This window comes from Dendrobates tinctorius, unplaced genomic scaffold (assembly GCF_039654945.1).
Source record: "Dendrobates tinctorius isolate UK_male_01 unplaced genomic scaffold, ASM3965494v1 ptg000377l, whole genome shotgun sequence".
NCBI lineage: Eukaryota > Metazoa > Chordata > Amphibia > Anura > Dendrobatidae > Dendrobates > Dendrobates tinctorius.
In genome coordinates, this window is record NW_027362043.1 from 2,797,152 (window position 1) to 2,810,540 (window position 13,389).

General features: G+C 44.7%; 1 protein-coding gene across 1 annotated transcript in view; it reads right to left on the reverse strand.

The window, feature by feature from the left end:
* Nucleotides 1-349: 349 nt before the first annotated feature.
* Nucleotides 350-13,389, reverse strand: part of APBA3 (amyloid beta precursor protein binding family A member 3) — a 73,278-nt gene continuing 60,238 nt past the window's right edge. Inside the window, exons 7-10 of the mRNA XM_073563026.1 lie at nucleotides 7,080-7,292; nucleotides 2,223-2,342; nucleotides 1,809-1,949; nucleotides 350-1,733 (exon numbers count right to left, since the gene is read on the reverse strand). Coding sequence (XP_073419127.1) covers nucleotides 1,662-1,733; nucleotides 1,809-1,949; nucleotides 2,223-2,342; nucleotides 7,080-7,292 — 546 coding nt within the window. The 3' untranslated portion in view covers nucleotides 350-1,661. The remainder of the gene's footprint in view (nucleotides 1,734-1,808; nucleotides 1,950-2,222; nucleotides 2,343-7,079; nucleotides 7,293-13,389) is intronic.

Below are 13,389 nucleotides of genomic sequence, written 5' to 3' on the forward strand. Positions count from 1 at the left end.
TGGCACCCAATGGGCCCAAATTCATTTTCATGGAGTTTATTCCCAGAACAAAAAGCTCAGCGTGCTGTTATTTGTACAAAACAGTTTTTTTTCCAGCTTTTAGGAGTGAAAAAACTGCCGCAATGGTTTATTTCTAACACAATAAAAAAAAGTGCATTGTGAGAAGGGCCAAAAGTGATGCAGTAAAGGAGACGAAGACTACCTGTATAAATGCGAACACTCCCAACAAATGTAAAACGTATAAGGGCCAAAAGTGAAAAAGGAAAAAAAAAAGTTTTTGTAGTATGTATATTTTTTTCTCCACTTTGACTAAAGAATGCACCAAAAGTGTTTTACATCACAAGGCATGTACTTATGCAATCATATTTAATAAAAATAGTAAACAATGTATGTAGCCATTTATCCATGTTAGAAATGAGTCCGAAAATATACACAGTGCAGGAAAGGCTTTCCCTGAATATTGGAGCCAGCAATGCTTCAGTTTCGTTATTGCACTTTTCCCATAGACAAGGCTTCCCATAACTCTTCCAACTAAAACCAGTAAGCAGTAAATCCCTAAGTGTCCCGATCACTTATGACTGTGTTCTCACATTGCAACCAGCACCATTGTCATGCCCATCTGCAAGCCACTGACCCCAGGGATTAGCTGCAGCATTTTTCATACAGCTGAAACAAGGATTGGTGTTGAAGCAGGGGAGGGCAAGCAAAGCTTGAGTTGTTTTCACGCAACGTGAGCCTTTGAAGTCAAAGAATTCTTATTTTGAGGACGGGATCATACATGCGAGGAATACTGCCAAGTCTCTCATGTTAATACCTTGCACTGCCGCAGGCACTCAGCCGCATGCTCTGATCCCCCCGAGTGCCGGCAGCAGACTCGGCGGTATTCCTCACACGTGTGATCCCGGCCTAACGCAAACCCTTTAAATGTCAAAACGGCTTTATCTTCAGTCTATTTGAAAACCGTCCTGATCTGTATGTTGGCAGTTTTGGATGCAACATGTGAACACAGCCTTGGTTTTACAAACATTCGAAAACCTATTTAGTGGCACAAACCAGTTACATTGTACGGTACACACAAGACAAGCAATCAGATTTGTTACATTCGCTTCTGTTTAGTGGAAGCTACATCGGTGGATGAACCCAAAGTCCAAATGCCAGCTGCAGAACAACTATTAAGCGGAGCCGGGCAGCAGGGTTCCTTTATTCCAAGCCATCTTTCAGGAAGATAGAGCATATCTGTCTTGTACAATTCGATATGTTAGCTGCAGCAATTGTTGCACATCGTCACTTGTGTTGTTCTGAAGTCCTTTTAATAATCCATTTACAATAAAAATAATATTTCTTTGGGAGGCAACCTGAATATACAGGTGCAAAGCTGCCCCTATGCCTCAATCATTCTACTCACAGGAGATTGCCTCTTCCTACAGAATTCCACCAAGCATTCAGAGGTTTATTTCCAGGATATTCGCTCACAAAAATGAAAACAGAAGATATGAAGTAGAAATACTGATACCCGAAAAAAAATGTCAAATCTACTTGGCAACTATCCATGTAGACGTATAGGCACAACATGGCTGTGGGAAGCAAAATACCCTTGGCATTTGAAGATTGTTTTCCAGCAGGACATGGAAAGTCTGTAGAAATAAAAATGAGACAATTCTTCAGAGATACACAGGGCTCTCCTGTCCGGTGAGCAGTCTGTAAGTGGAGGCTGGCATGGTCTTTATGTGGACCTGTAGGTAGAGGCATGTTATCAGAACTCATAATCCAAAATGGTTTGATCTGATAATTCGCTAGCAGGTTCTTACCTCTCCTGTAGCATCTAACAGGGTCTGGATGATCTTATCATGAGCTGTGGCCACCACACTTTGGCCATTTATTTCAATGATCCGATGCCCCACTCTGATACCTCCTCGTTCAGCAATGCCTCCACGTACGAGGCTACAGATCTGTACAGGCAGACATGGATGACATAGAACTACTTTCAGTTTAACATTTAGGCTTGTGTCCCACTTGCAACTGCAATGTGAGAAACTTGCGCGAGTCTCTTGCCTCAATACCCGGCACTAGGGACCGGAGTGTGAGGCTGCATGTATTTCTATGCAGCTGAACGCTCTGGTCCGAACCGCCGGCTGCAGGGACGGGTATTGAGGCTCGAGTTTCTCACATTGCAGTTGCAAGTGGGACACCGGCCTCATTCTTCAAACCCACTTGTCACTCACCACTCCATCTTCTACACAGAAGCCTAGCTGGTAGGTCGTGTCAGGCCTCTGGATAATAGCTGTAACCACTGGTGGACAGCGAACAATGCTGAGCACCACCTGGGATTGACTCTTTAGTTCCTGAAAAAGGAATGTCAGACAGGGCTGGTTTAGAAAAGCATATTGTATGGAGGATGTGTGCAACATGCTAGCATTCAATTAGAAAAGCTACAGCAGGGAAGAGACACTTGTGGTCTGACACTTCCTAATTCCTTGCCTCACAGTTACAGCAATTTTTTGTATCGGGAACACTGACACTGACTTACAGTCGGCACTGCACTATTCAAGGCGTGAAAAAGAGGGAGGTTCCTCGAAACATCGCTCAGGTGTGGGCTATAAGAACAGGTAGAGCCACCAGATCAATTTAGAATGAAAATTTCAGCTCCCCTATACTGCGCCATGTTTTAATCTATATGGCGTTGATCATGTATGCCAGTTTGAGTTCTGAATAATGAAAGCGGATGTATTTATGTACCTTTTTATAATGATGTCTGTAGATCAAATTATGCATTATATGGATGGGGGGGGGGTGGTTCACTGTGCTGATAGATGCGGAAGAGGGAATCTGTCAGCAGGTTTTTGCTATGTAATCTGAGGACAGCGGGAGACAGAGGCTGAAACACAGAATTCATGGATGTGTCACTTGTCTAAGTGCGTGCTACTAACTGTGAAGGATTTATCACAAAGAGATTAACATTGCCGGGCTACACTAATCCAGCAACGTCCCCCCCTTTGATAAGCAGCTCACTGTCTATGGACTTTGTACATGGAGAGCCTGGTGTGGGCCGGGGCGGCTTTCTCAGCTCTGCTTCATTCTAAATCTAAAAGCTCTGACTGTGTCAGAACTGCTGCACCCAGTAATCCAAGTGACGCATGGTGGGATTCAGCTTCTCTTTGCCTGCATTACGCTGCTCTCAGATGAGGTAGCAAAAACCTGATGACAGATAACATTTAACCCCTTTCTGACATTAGACGCAATAATCCATCCATGGCACCTGGGCCTATTTGACCATGTACAGATAATTACGTCTGCATGATCGGCCGCGCACACGGGTGGTGTGCGGGCGAACGCCGTCGGGTGTCAGTTAATTTCGACAGCCGACACCCGCACTAAGTACCAGGAGCAGTAGTAGACCGCTCCCGGCACTTTAGCCCCCAAAATGCTGAGATTGAACATGATCGCAGCATTCCGGGTGCCGGCAGACTGTTGTCAGCTCCTCTGCCTTTGGTTCGGAGACCCCGAGGCGTGACGCAGGGTCCCGATCACTGCCATGGTGACCGGATGTAGCTATGACGATATCCGAGTCAGCAGAGCTAGGAAACATGCTGATCATGTGCAATGCATGATGAGCAAGTATCTCTGTCAGTGCAGAGCTGACAGTTTCTACAGCATGGGGATGCTCACTGTTTAGACACATCAGAAAGTCTCCAAATGCGCCAATTGTTCCACCAAATTTTGCATTCAAAAAGTCAAATGGCGCTCCTCCTTCCCTTCCGAGCTCTGCCGTGCACCCAAACAGTGGTTTTCTCCCTCATATAGGGTATCAGCATGCTCAGAAGAAATTACACTACAAATTTTGGGGTCCACTTTTTCCTGTAACCCTTGTCAAAATAAAAATTGGATCTGAGGTCTATTTTTTGTGAAAAAAAAAAAAAAGTCAAATGTTCATTTTTTTGTCCACATTTCAAAAATGTGAAGCTCTTGAAGAGTTAATAAACTTCTTGAAAGTGGTTTTGAGCCAAACCTTGAGGGGTGCAGGTTTTTTTTTTTTTAGAATGGTGTCACTTTTGGGCATCTTCTATCATACAGACCCCTAAAAGTAATTTCAAATGTAATGTAATGTGATGTGGTCCACCCCCCCCACCAAAAAAAATCGCTGGTCAGATTTTAACTCTTATAACTTCCTAACAATAAAAATTTTGGTTCCAAAATTGTGCTGATATAAAGTAGACATGCGGGAAATGTTATTTGTTATTTTGTGTGACATAACTCTGATTTAAGGGCATGAAAATTCGAAGTTTGAAAATTGTGAAATTTTCCGAATTTGACAGATTTCTGTTTTTTTTTCACAAATAAACACAAATAATATCAAAGAAATTTTACCACTAACATCAAGTACAATATGTCTTGAAAAAATAAACTCAATCACCAGGATCCGTTGAAGCCTTCCAGAGTTATTACCTCATAAAGGGACAATGGTCAGAATTGTAAAAAATTGGCCCCTTCATTAATGTGCAAACCACCCTTGGCAATAAACGGTACTTTTGTGTTTACAACTTCAATATGGTCCCTTCAAATAGGGTTTGCTTTTATTTTTTGCTTGAGTTTTCATTTTCAGCACATTATATTTTGTTATATTGCATGTAAGGAAAAACGTAAAATGTTGGATTTATACAATTAAAACAATCTGATTTAAACAACACACTGACGAATGTTAACCCCTTAACGACGGCCGATACGCCTTTGAACAGCGGCAGAAGAGTAATTATTCCTCAGCGCCGCTTTCTAACGGCGCTGAGAAATAAGTTCATAGCACCCCCCGCAGCATCAGAAGTTCTCTGGGGGTAGCAGAGACCCCAAAGAGCATGATTCGGGTCAATTTTTTTTTTTTTACAGACCCCAGTGTTGAGATCACCGATATTCACGGAATAACGGCGATGCAAAAAAAAAAAAAAAAAAGTTAGATTTCCCATTTAATTTCTCTCTCCTATGATGTGATCTAGTACATCAGAAGAGAAAGAAATGGGGTCCCCTGGTAGCTCCGGTGTCCAGTTAGGTAAAAATAATAAAATAAAAAATATTTATCTCCATTTTTCCACTAGGGTTACGGTTGGGGCTATGTTGGGATTGGAGTTAGAATTTGGGGGGGGGGGGGTGTTTCCACTGTTTAGGTACATTAGGGAGTCTCCAAAAGCAGCTTTCCTCCACATACCGGTTATCTGCGAACTCAGGAGAAATTGCACAACAAATTATGTGGTCTATTTTCTCCTGATACCCTTATATCACAGATTCTCAATTGGTTTAAGGTCTGGACTTGGACTAGGCCACTTCAAAACATTTACATGCTCCCCTTAAAACTCTTGAGTGTTGCTTTTGCACTATGCTTTGGATCATTGTCTTGTTGGAAGGTGACCTCCGTCCCAGTCTCAAATCACTGATGGACTGAAACAGGTTTTGCTCAAGAATATCTCTGTACTCGCACCATCCACCTTCCCCTCAATTTGGACCATTTTCCTGTCCCTGCTGCCGAGAAACATCCCCACAGCATGATGCCACCACCATGCTTCACTCTGGGGATGGCATTATTCGGTGATGAGCTGTGTTGGTTTGGCGCCAGACAGTGTTTACCTTGGTGGCCAAAAAGTTAAATTCTGGTCTCATTTGACCACAGTACCTTCCTCCATACATTTGAGGAGTCTTTCACATGTCTTTTGGCAAACTCAAAACAAGTCTTACAATTTTTGTGTACAAGTAAAGGATTTTTCTGCCCACTCTTCCATAAAGGCCACCTCTACGGAGAGTACAGTTTACTGTGGTTATATAGACAGATACTCCAGTCTCTGCTTGGGAGTTCTCTAGCTCTTTCATGGTTACCTTTGGTCTCTGTGCTGCCTCTGTGATTAATGCCATCCTTGCCCAGGCTGAGACTTTTGGATGTTTGTTGTGGTAGCATGTTATTTGATGGTGCAGCGGGGATCGTCAGATATTGGGATTTTTTAAAAAAAAATAACCCAACCATGACTTGTACGTCTCCAAAAAGTCAGGGTAAAGTTGTTGCAGTCTCTTTGGTCTCCATGGTGTTGTTTGGTTAGTGGTGCCTCTTGCTTAATGGTGTTGCAGGCTCTGTGGCCTTTGACTTATGAAGGCAATTGCTTGCACCAGAAATTTTTAGGGGCTTCATTGCAAAAGAGGTGAATACATATGCACATGCTAATTTTTAGTTATTTGTTTACGTAACTTTAAGTCTATATTTTTTTCACTTTACCAACTAATCCGATTCGTGTGTGATTAATCAGCACTAAATAGTCCTAAAATTTTTTTAAAACAGATTCTAATGTAACAAAAAATAGTTGAAAAATCAAAGGGGATGGGGGAATAATTTCGCAAGCCACAATATACATTGCCATTGCAACTGTTGATGCATAAATACAGATGCCACACAGATGTAAAAACTGACATATGGATGGAACTCTGAATACGAATAGCAATATGGATGAAAATTGGACAGTGTCATAAGCAAATCTAAGTTATTGACAATACATATTCTGTCCCACCTAATAGAATAAAGGCTCATGCTAACATCTGTGTATATCGGTACGCTATCAGACCACAATGCACAGATTTGCCACCAGTCTCCTAACCGGAGCAGGACTGCTTGTTGTATATCTATGAGGCTGTCATGCTGGGGTCGGGAGCACAGAGGCCAGTCCACGTATTGTGGTCAGAGGTTGGACCAATTTGCATGGAAGTCTGCATGAGTTCTTAATAAAAGAAAATCCAAAACCACTATTAGTGAAGCCGGTTTTACTCAGTGTTGCAGATAGTATTCCTCAAATATTTGTAATACGAACCTGATGGATAAATTTCAGATTTGTAATAATGTAAACTTGCTGATAGGTTTCATGGACACTACACTTGCAGGGTGGCTCGCTGCTCAACATGCATTTCCGTGCATGCGGTCATCCTAAATGAAAAGTCTGATCTGGGATATGCAACACTACTTTTAGTTTTCATGTGACGCAGTTATACCACGCTAACATATTCTTCCATTCTCCTACAGTTAATGACAAGGACCTTTTTCTGTAACAGTTTCTTACCCGAATTAATCCCTGACATGTAGAAAAAGGAAGTCCAACTAAACTTGTGCCATTCAGGCTGGTCAAATGATCCCCAATGCTCAGTTCTCCACTGCGCTCTGCTGGCCCTCCATGCATTAAATTGGCAAGGACTACAGTAGGGAGTAGGGATCCCCAACCTGACTCCACGACAGCCACACCCAACATTTCTCCTCTTTCTTTCTGGATATAAACCTGTTGAAAGTAGAACCAAAAAGATAAAAGATTTTTCCACAAAAATAAAATGGTTCTCAGTTTATGATAATAAAAATGGATAAAGACATTCCGTTTAACATGGTTGACTATACAGGTGTATAAATTTAGACCAAGAGATCTCTGACCTCAGTCTGAGTGCATCTTCTCAAGTGCAGCTTTTACACAAATTTTCTGCACATTAGAAATATACCAGAAACGTCCCAGAACTCAACAGAAGGTATTATTCACGGATATGCAAGCGTTACATCTGTCATGGTCGTGTCTCCCAATGAGTGGCTCCGAGAAAAGGATTTTACGGTGAGTACACAAAAATCCATGTTTTCTGTCATTAAACGAGAGGTACCAACAATTTTGATCACGTGTGAAATTGATGCAAAAGGAGCCCCGACCAAGTATTCAGTGCATTTACTGACGCTACATTTCACTAGGCCAACATTTCGGATTTTAAAATCATTTTTCAATGATTTCTCTTCAGTAACCATAGAAATATAAGTGTTTTTTGTATTGGAGAACTGAAATTAACTTTTTGATGATATTCTAATTTTGGGGGAAGCACTTATATTTCTATGGTTACTGAAGAACAATTATAACCATTTCATACTTTTGCATAAACTTGATGTGTCAGTAAAAGTGCACAAACGTATTAAATGGTTATAATTGTTCTTCAGTAACCATAGAAATATAAGTGCTTCTCACAAAATTAGTATATCAAAAAGTTAATCTCAGTTCTCCAATACAAAAAGTGAAGCTCATATTATATAGAGCCATTACACAGTGCAAAGTGATCTATTTCAAGTGTTTATTTCTGTTAGGCTGTGTGCCCACGATGCGATTTTTAAGCGTTTCCACTGCGTTTTTAAACGCGCGATTCTGCCGCGGAAACGCTTAAAAAATGCATCCAATGGATTTGTAATAGAAAACGCACATGTTGTGCCAATGGTGCGTTTTTTACCGCTGCGGAAACGCTTAGCGGTAAAAAACGCAGCATGTTCATTAATTTTGCAGAATCGCCCGCGATTCCGCATACCATCCATTATATGGGCGAAAACGCATGCAAAAACACTTGACAATCTCGTCAAAAACGCGTGTCAAAAATCGCATGCGTTTTCCATTTCAAGGGCATGCGTTTCTGCTCAGGAATAAATCGCGTGAAAAACGCGACGTGGGCGCATAGCCTTAAGGTTTTGTTTTCAATGTTTTATTTATTGAGAATCAATGGAAGTATGACAGCAGTGCAAACAGATCCATCAATACAATCAAATACAAAAAAAGCAAACAGTACAATGTTCAACAGGTTGCATAGGTCTTGAAGATACTGATATCTATTAAATGACCAGCCTATAGTGATGAAAATGCACACAACATCGTCGAAAAATGGATATTATAAGTGAATGATTCTCGATTATTAACAACAAACATACATTAGAATAGAACTAAAGCTCTGATGTTCAAAGAAAAAACACTCTGGTGAGGTGAATAGCTATCAAAGAGCTGAATCAGAGCACAAAGGGAGGGGTGGGTAAACCGTAGGAGGGAACTAAGAAGAGTTGGGGGGAATGGGGAGTTGGAGGGGGAAAGTGGTCTGCAAGTATATTGGTCATGTCCATAAATCAAGGTGAGGTATCGGGTGCACACATGGAAATAAATTTATCTGATTTCCTATATGAAACCCAGAGACTCCAGACATGCGAAAAGGAGGAAAAGCTATGTGAAAGTGCTGCCAATTCTTCGGTATGATACAGTTGATCAATTTTAGTTAATAGTTGGTTCATACTTGGAATATTAGGCGAATGCCATAATGTAAGGTATAGGGAGTTTAATTTCTGTTAGGGTTGATGATTATGGCTTACAGCCAATGAAAACCCAAAAGTCATTATCTCAGTAAATTAGAAAACCTGATAACATCAGCTTGAAAAATGAATTTAAAAAAATCTGAAATGTTGGCCTACTGAAATGTGTCGTCAGTAAATGCGCTGAATACTTGGTCGGGGCTCCTTTTGCATCAATTACATACGTGATCAAAATTGTTGGTACCCCTCGTTTACTGACAGAAAACATGGATTTTTGTGTACTCACCGTAAGATTCTTTTCTCCGAGCTACTCATTGGGGGGGACACAGGACCATGGTGTTATGCTGCTGCCACTAAGTAGACAAAAAAATTAGCTCCTCTGCCGTATACACCACACACTGGCTCCAGCTGAAACAGTTTTGTGACAAGCAGTAGGAAAACAAGAATATTTAAGAGTATACCAACGTCACACCAAAGATCATACTCAAATCATCAGGTGAACAGGGTTGGTGTTGTGTCCCCCAATGAGTGGCTTGGAGAAAAGGATTTTACAGTGAGTACACAAAAATCCATGTTTCACCTCATTGGGGGACACAGGACCATGGGATGTCCTAAAGTAGTCCCTGGGTGGGAAACTGACAGGACAGACCAAAACCTCACGCACCAGCCGCCTAGAGATGCGTTACCACCACCTGCAAGATTCGTCTTCCCAGGCTCGCATCGCTGGGGGACTCCGAACGTGGATCTGATGGCATCAAGACTAAATGCCAAGGTGCTCGAGTTCATAGCTCGGTGCTGGGATTCCAGAGGACATTGGAGCGGATGCACTGGGCCTTCTGTGGCGTGAGTTCAGCCTTCTGTACATGTTTCCCCCGCCGCACCCTGCTCCCGAGGGTCATCAGGAAGAGCAAGACGGAAGGAATTCCAGTGATCCTAGTCACTCCGGACTGGCTGTGCCGGGCGTGGTACGGACTGGAAATGTTCCTCACAGACAGCGAGGAGCAGGAACCTTTGGTGGGGGGAAAAAAAAAAAAATAAAATCGAGATATGAAGGAAAGCATCCCGGATGTCGATGGATGCTAGGAACTCCCCCTTCTCTATCGAAGTGATGACAGAACGGAGGGCCTCCATCCTGAAGTGCCGGACCTTGACAAAGCTTGTTTAGGAGCTTCAGGTCCAGAATGGGCTGCACCGTTCCGTCCTTCTTTGAACCACGAATAAGTTCGAGTAGAACCCCTTGAACCTCTCGTTTTCTGGGACCGAAATGATGACTCATTTTAACGTAGCGAATCGATAGCTCGGTAGAAAGACCGTGCCTGCGCCTCTGTTTTGGAGGGCCGAGAGGGGAAGAACCATGCTGGAGGGTGGGAAGAAACTTTTATTTTGTAACTGGAAAACACCAGGTCCCTGACCCATTCATTATGAACGACGGAGAGCCAGGTACGGCGAAATAGGAGTAGACGGCCGCCTACTCTGTTGTTGACCGGATAATGCCATGAGTCATTAAGCTGAGAATCTATAGGACCTGGTTTCCTTAGATTTGGATTACTTGGGATGGTTCTTCCACAATTGATTGGTCTTGTACGAAACCTGGGGGCCCCTGCCTCCACGGGAGAAGTGCCATGATCCGGAAAAGGTGGCTGTTTTGGACAAACGGGATTGTTGCAAAAGGATCGGAAACGCCTCTACTGTTGCTGATGAAAAGGTCGTCTAGTCCTCTGCTGGGGGAGGAATTTACTTTTTCCTCCTGTGGCGTCCGAGATAGGCTGATCCAGTTTCTCTCCAGATAAATAACTGCTCTGGTAAGGCAGAGACGTTAGGGATTTTTTGGACGCAGAGTCAGCTATCTATTACCCCTGAGCCACAGTGCCCGTCTAATGGAGATGGCGTTTGAGGCTGCAAGAGCGGCAAAGTTAGCCGAGTCCAGAGAAACGTGCACCAAATATTCCCCGGCTAAGGAAATCTGATTTGCCAGATCTGTAATTCTGCAGTGCACAGGCGCCGGACCTCTCCAGACGCCTGCGCACTACAGGACTCTGCTCTGCCCTCAACAGTGCAGAGCAGTGCGCTTGCGCCGCAGCCATTACAGGACGGGAGAAGAGGACGTCATCGCATGAAGAAGGGAGGCGTCGGACCGGACCGCAACGCCCACCGGACCGGACCGCCCACCCCGGTGAGTATAATATAACGTGTTTTTCTTATCTTTCAGGTTACATCGGAGGCTTATCTACAGCATTACAGAATGCTGTAGATAAGCCCCCGATGTCTATGCCAGCAGCTGCAAGCCGAAAAAAAAAAAGGATGACAGATTCCCTTTAAAACCTGAAGTGTTGGTGGTTCTTGAGGACTGGAGTTGGGGGAACACTGTCATAGGCTAGTTTCACACTAGCACGGCCGCCGCTAAGCCCCGCCCCCTACCGCGCCCCACCGGTAGCTCCGCCCACTGGCGCATGACGCTGCATGCGCCCTGCGTCCCCTATCTTTATCACAGGGGGCGAAGGCCGTGCGCAGTATGCGTTTGGCGGCGCATGCGTCCTTTTGACGGTGCGCCGACCTGCGCCAAACGCAACCTGCTGCAGTTTGGTTGCGTCGGCGCACCGTCAAAAAGGCGCATGCGCCGCCAAACGCATACTGCGCACGGCCTGCACCCCCTGTGATAAAGATAGGGGACGCAGGCCGCATGCAGCGTCATGCGCCGGTGGGCGGAGCTACCGGCGGGGCGCGGTAGGGGGCGGGGCTTAGCGGTGGCCGTGCGCAGGCCGTCGCTGCGCTCCAAAACGCTAGTGTGAAACTAGCCTTAGAGTGACGTGATGTACCCCGGAATGTCCCAGATTCTGCTGATATGCTCCAATAGGGAGATTTGTGTCTGGTAAACCCCAGTGACTATTGAAGAGAAGCCCTAATGAGTGTCTGTAGCGCAGCATAGAGATTTTACCCTTGTCCTGTGACCCTGTCTCTCGTTTTATTTCTCCACTCCTAGGTTCCTAGGCAAGAGAAGCTCTACCTGAGCTCCGCCCGAGGTTGGTGACTAGAGAAAAAATCCCGACGCTGACAGTGAGCGGTCCTCTGAAGATGCATGTAGACTATACGTGAAGGGAGCCGGCCTGTGGTTGAAAATATGTCTGCTGTGTCCGGAATTGCTGAGGAACTGTGAGGCGTGCCACCGTGGTGTGACCAGGCTGCATGTGTTGAGAGGCGGTCAGTGGGTAAAGATGGCTGCCGAGAATTGCAAGTGGGGAAGTCTCACTGTGCGCGAGACACACCAAGAAATAGGCGGAGCTGCAGCTGCGATGTCATAAAATGGGCGGAGATCCGGGTTGCGGCCAAGAATGGGCCCAAGCCGGAGCTTAAATTTTGTACACCGGCCAGAAACGCGCACGGGGGAGAGGGCTTAAAGCGCTGTTGCAGGAGCCCTACGCCGGTGAACTATGTCGACGGCTGTACCTTGTCCCGGGCACACACTTAATAGTGGTGTGTGTCCCGGAATAGAACTGCCGCAGCGCAGGACCTGGACCGCTTACAGGTCAGCTGCAGCTTGGAGAGTACAAAGAACTCTCTATCCACCATCCCTTTGTCAGAGAGGGACCGTTCGCCTTCCTTCCATTGCCGCTGTTCATCAGCGGCGATGCAGTTGGGGCAGCACGGATACCATAAGAGCCTCTGAACATCCAAGGGGTTAATTCCCCCAGGATGGGACAGGGCTGTTGGTCCGGCTGTAATAAGCTTGGTCGCAGACAGGGGTACATGGAGGCGACACTCCAAGTTCCCATCTATTGTAGGTGACGGGAGTGCGGTGCCCTGAAGGGACCCATCGCCTCTAAGAAAAAGGTCTCAGGCATGCCGCTGAAAACTATGTAGGACGGTGTACGTGGAGGCGACACTCCACGTTCCCGCCTGTTCTAGGTTTGGGGAGAGCGGAGCCCTTAAGGGATGCGTCGCCCCTCTGTAATCCTTTGAAGAATGTGGGAATAAAAATGAAAATTAAATAAGAAAGCTATAGATGTGGTCTGAAGATCAGAACAATTGTGCCTCCTACTGAAACTTGAACTGGTTTGGCTGGAGCCAGTGTGTGTGGTTTATACTGCAGAGGAGGAGCTAATCTTTTTGTGTCTACTTAGTGGCAGCAGCATAACACCCATGGTCCTGTGTCCCCCAATGTGGCAAAGGAGAAAGCCCACAATGGTCACAGAAATAACTTGAATCTAACAAAAGTAATAAAATCTATGAAAATGAACAAATGAAAGGCAGACATTGTTTTTCAACCATGCTTCCACAGAATTAAAAAA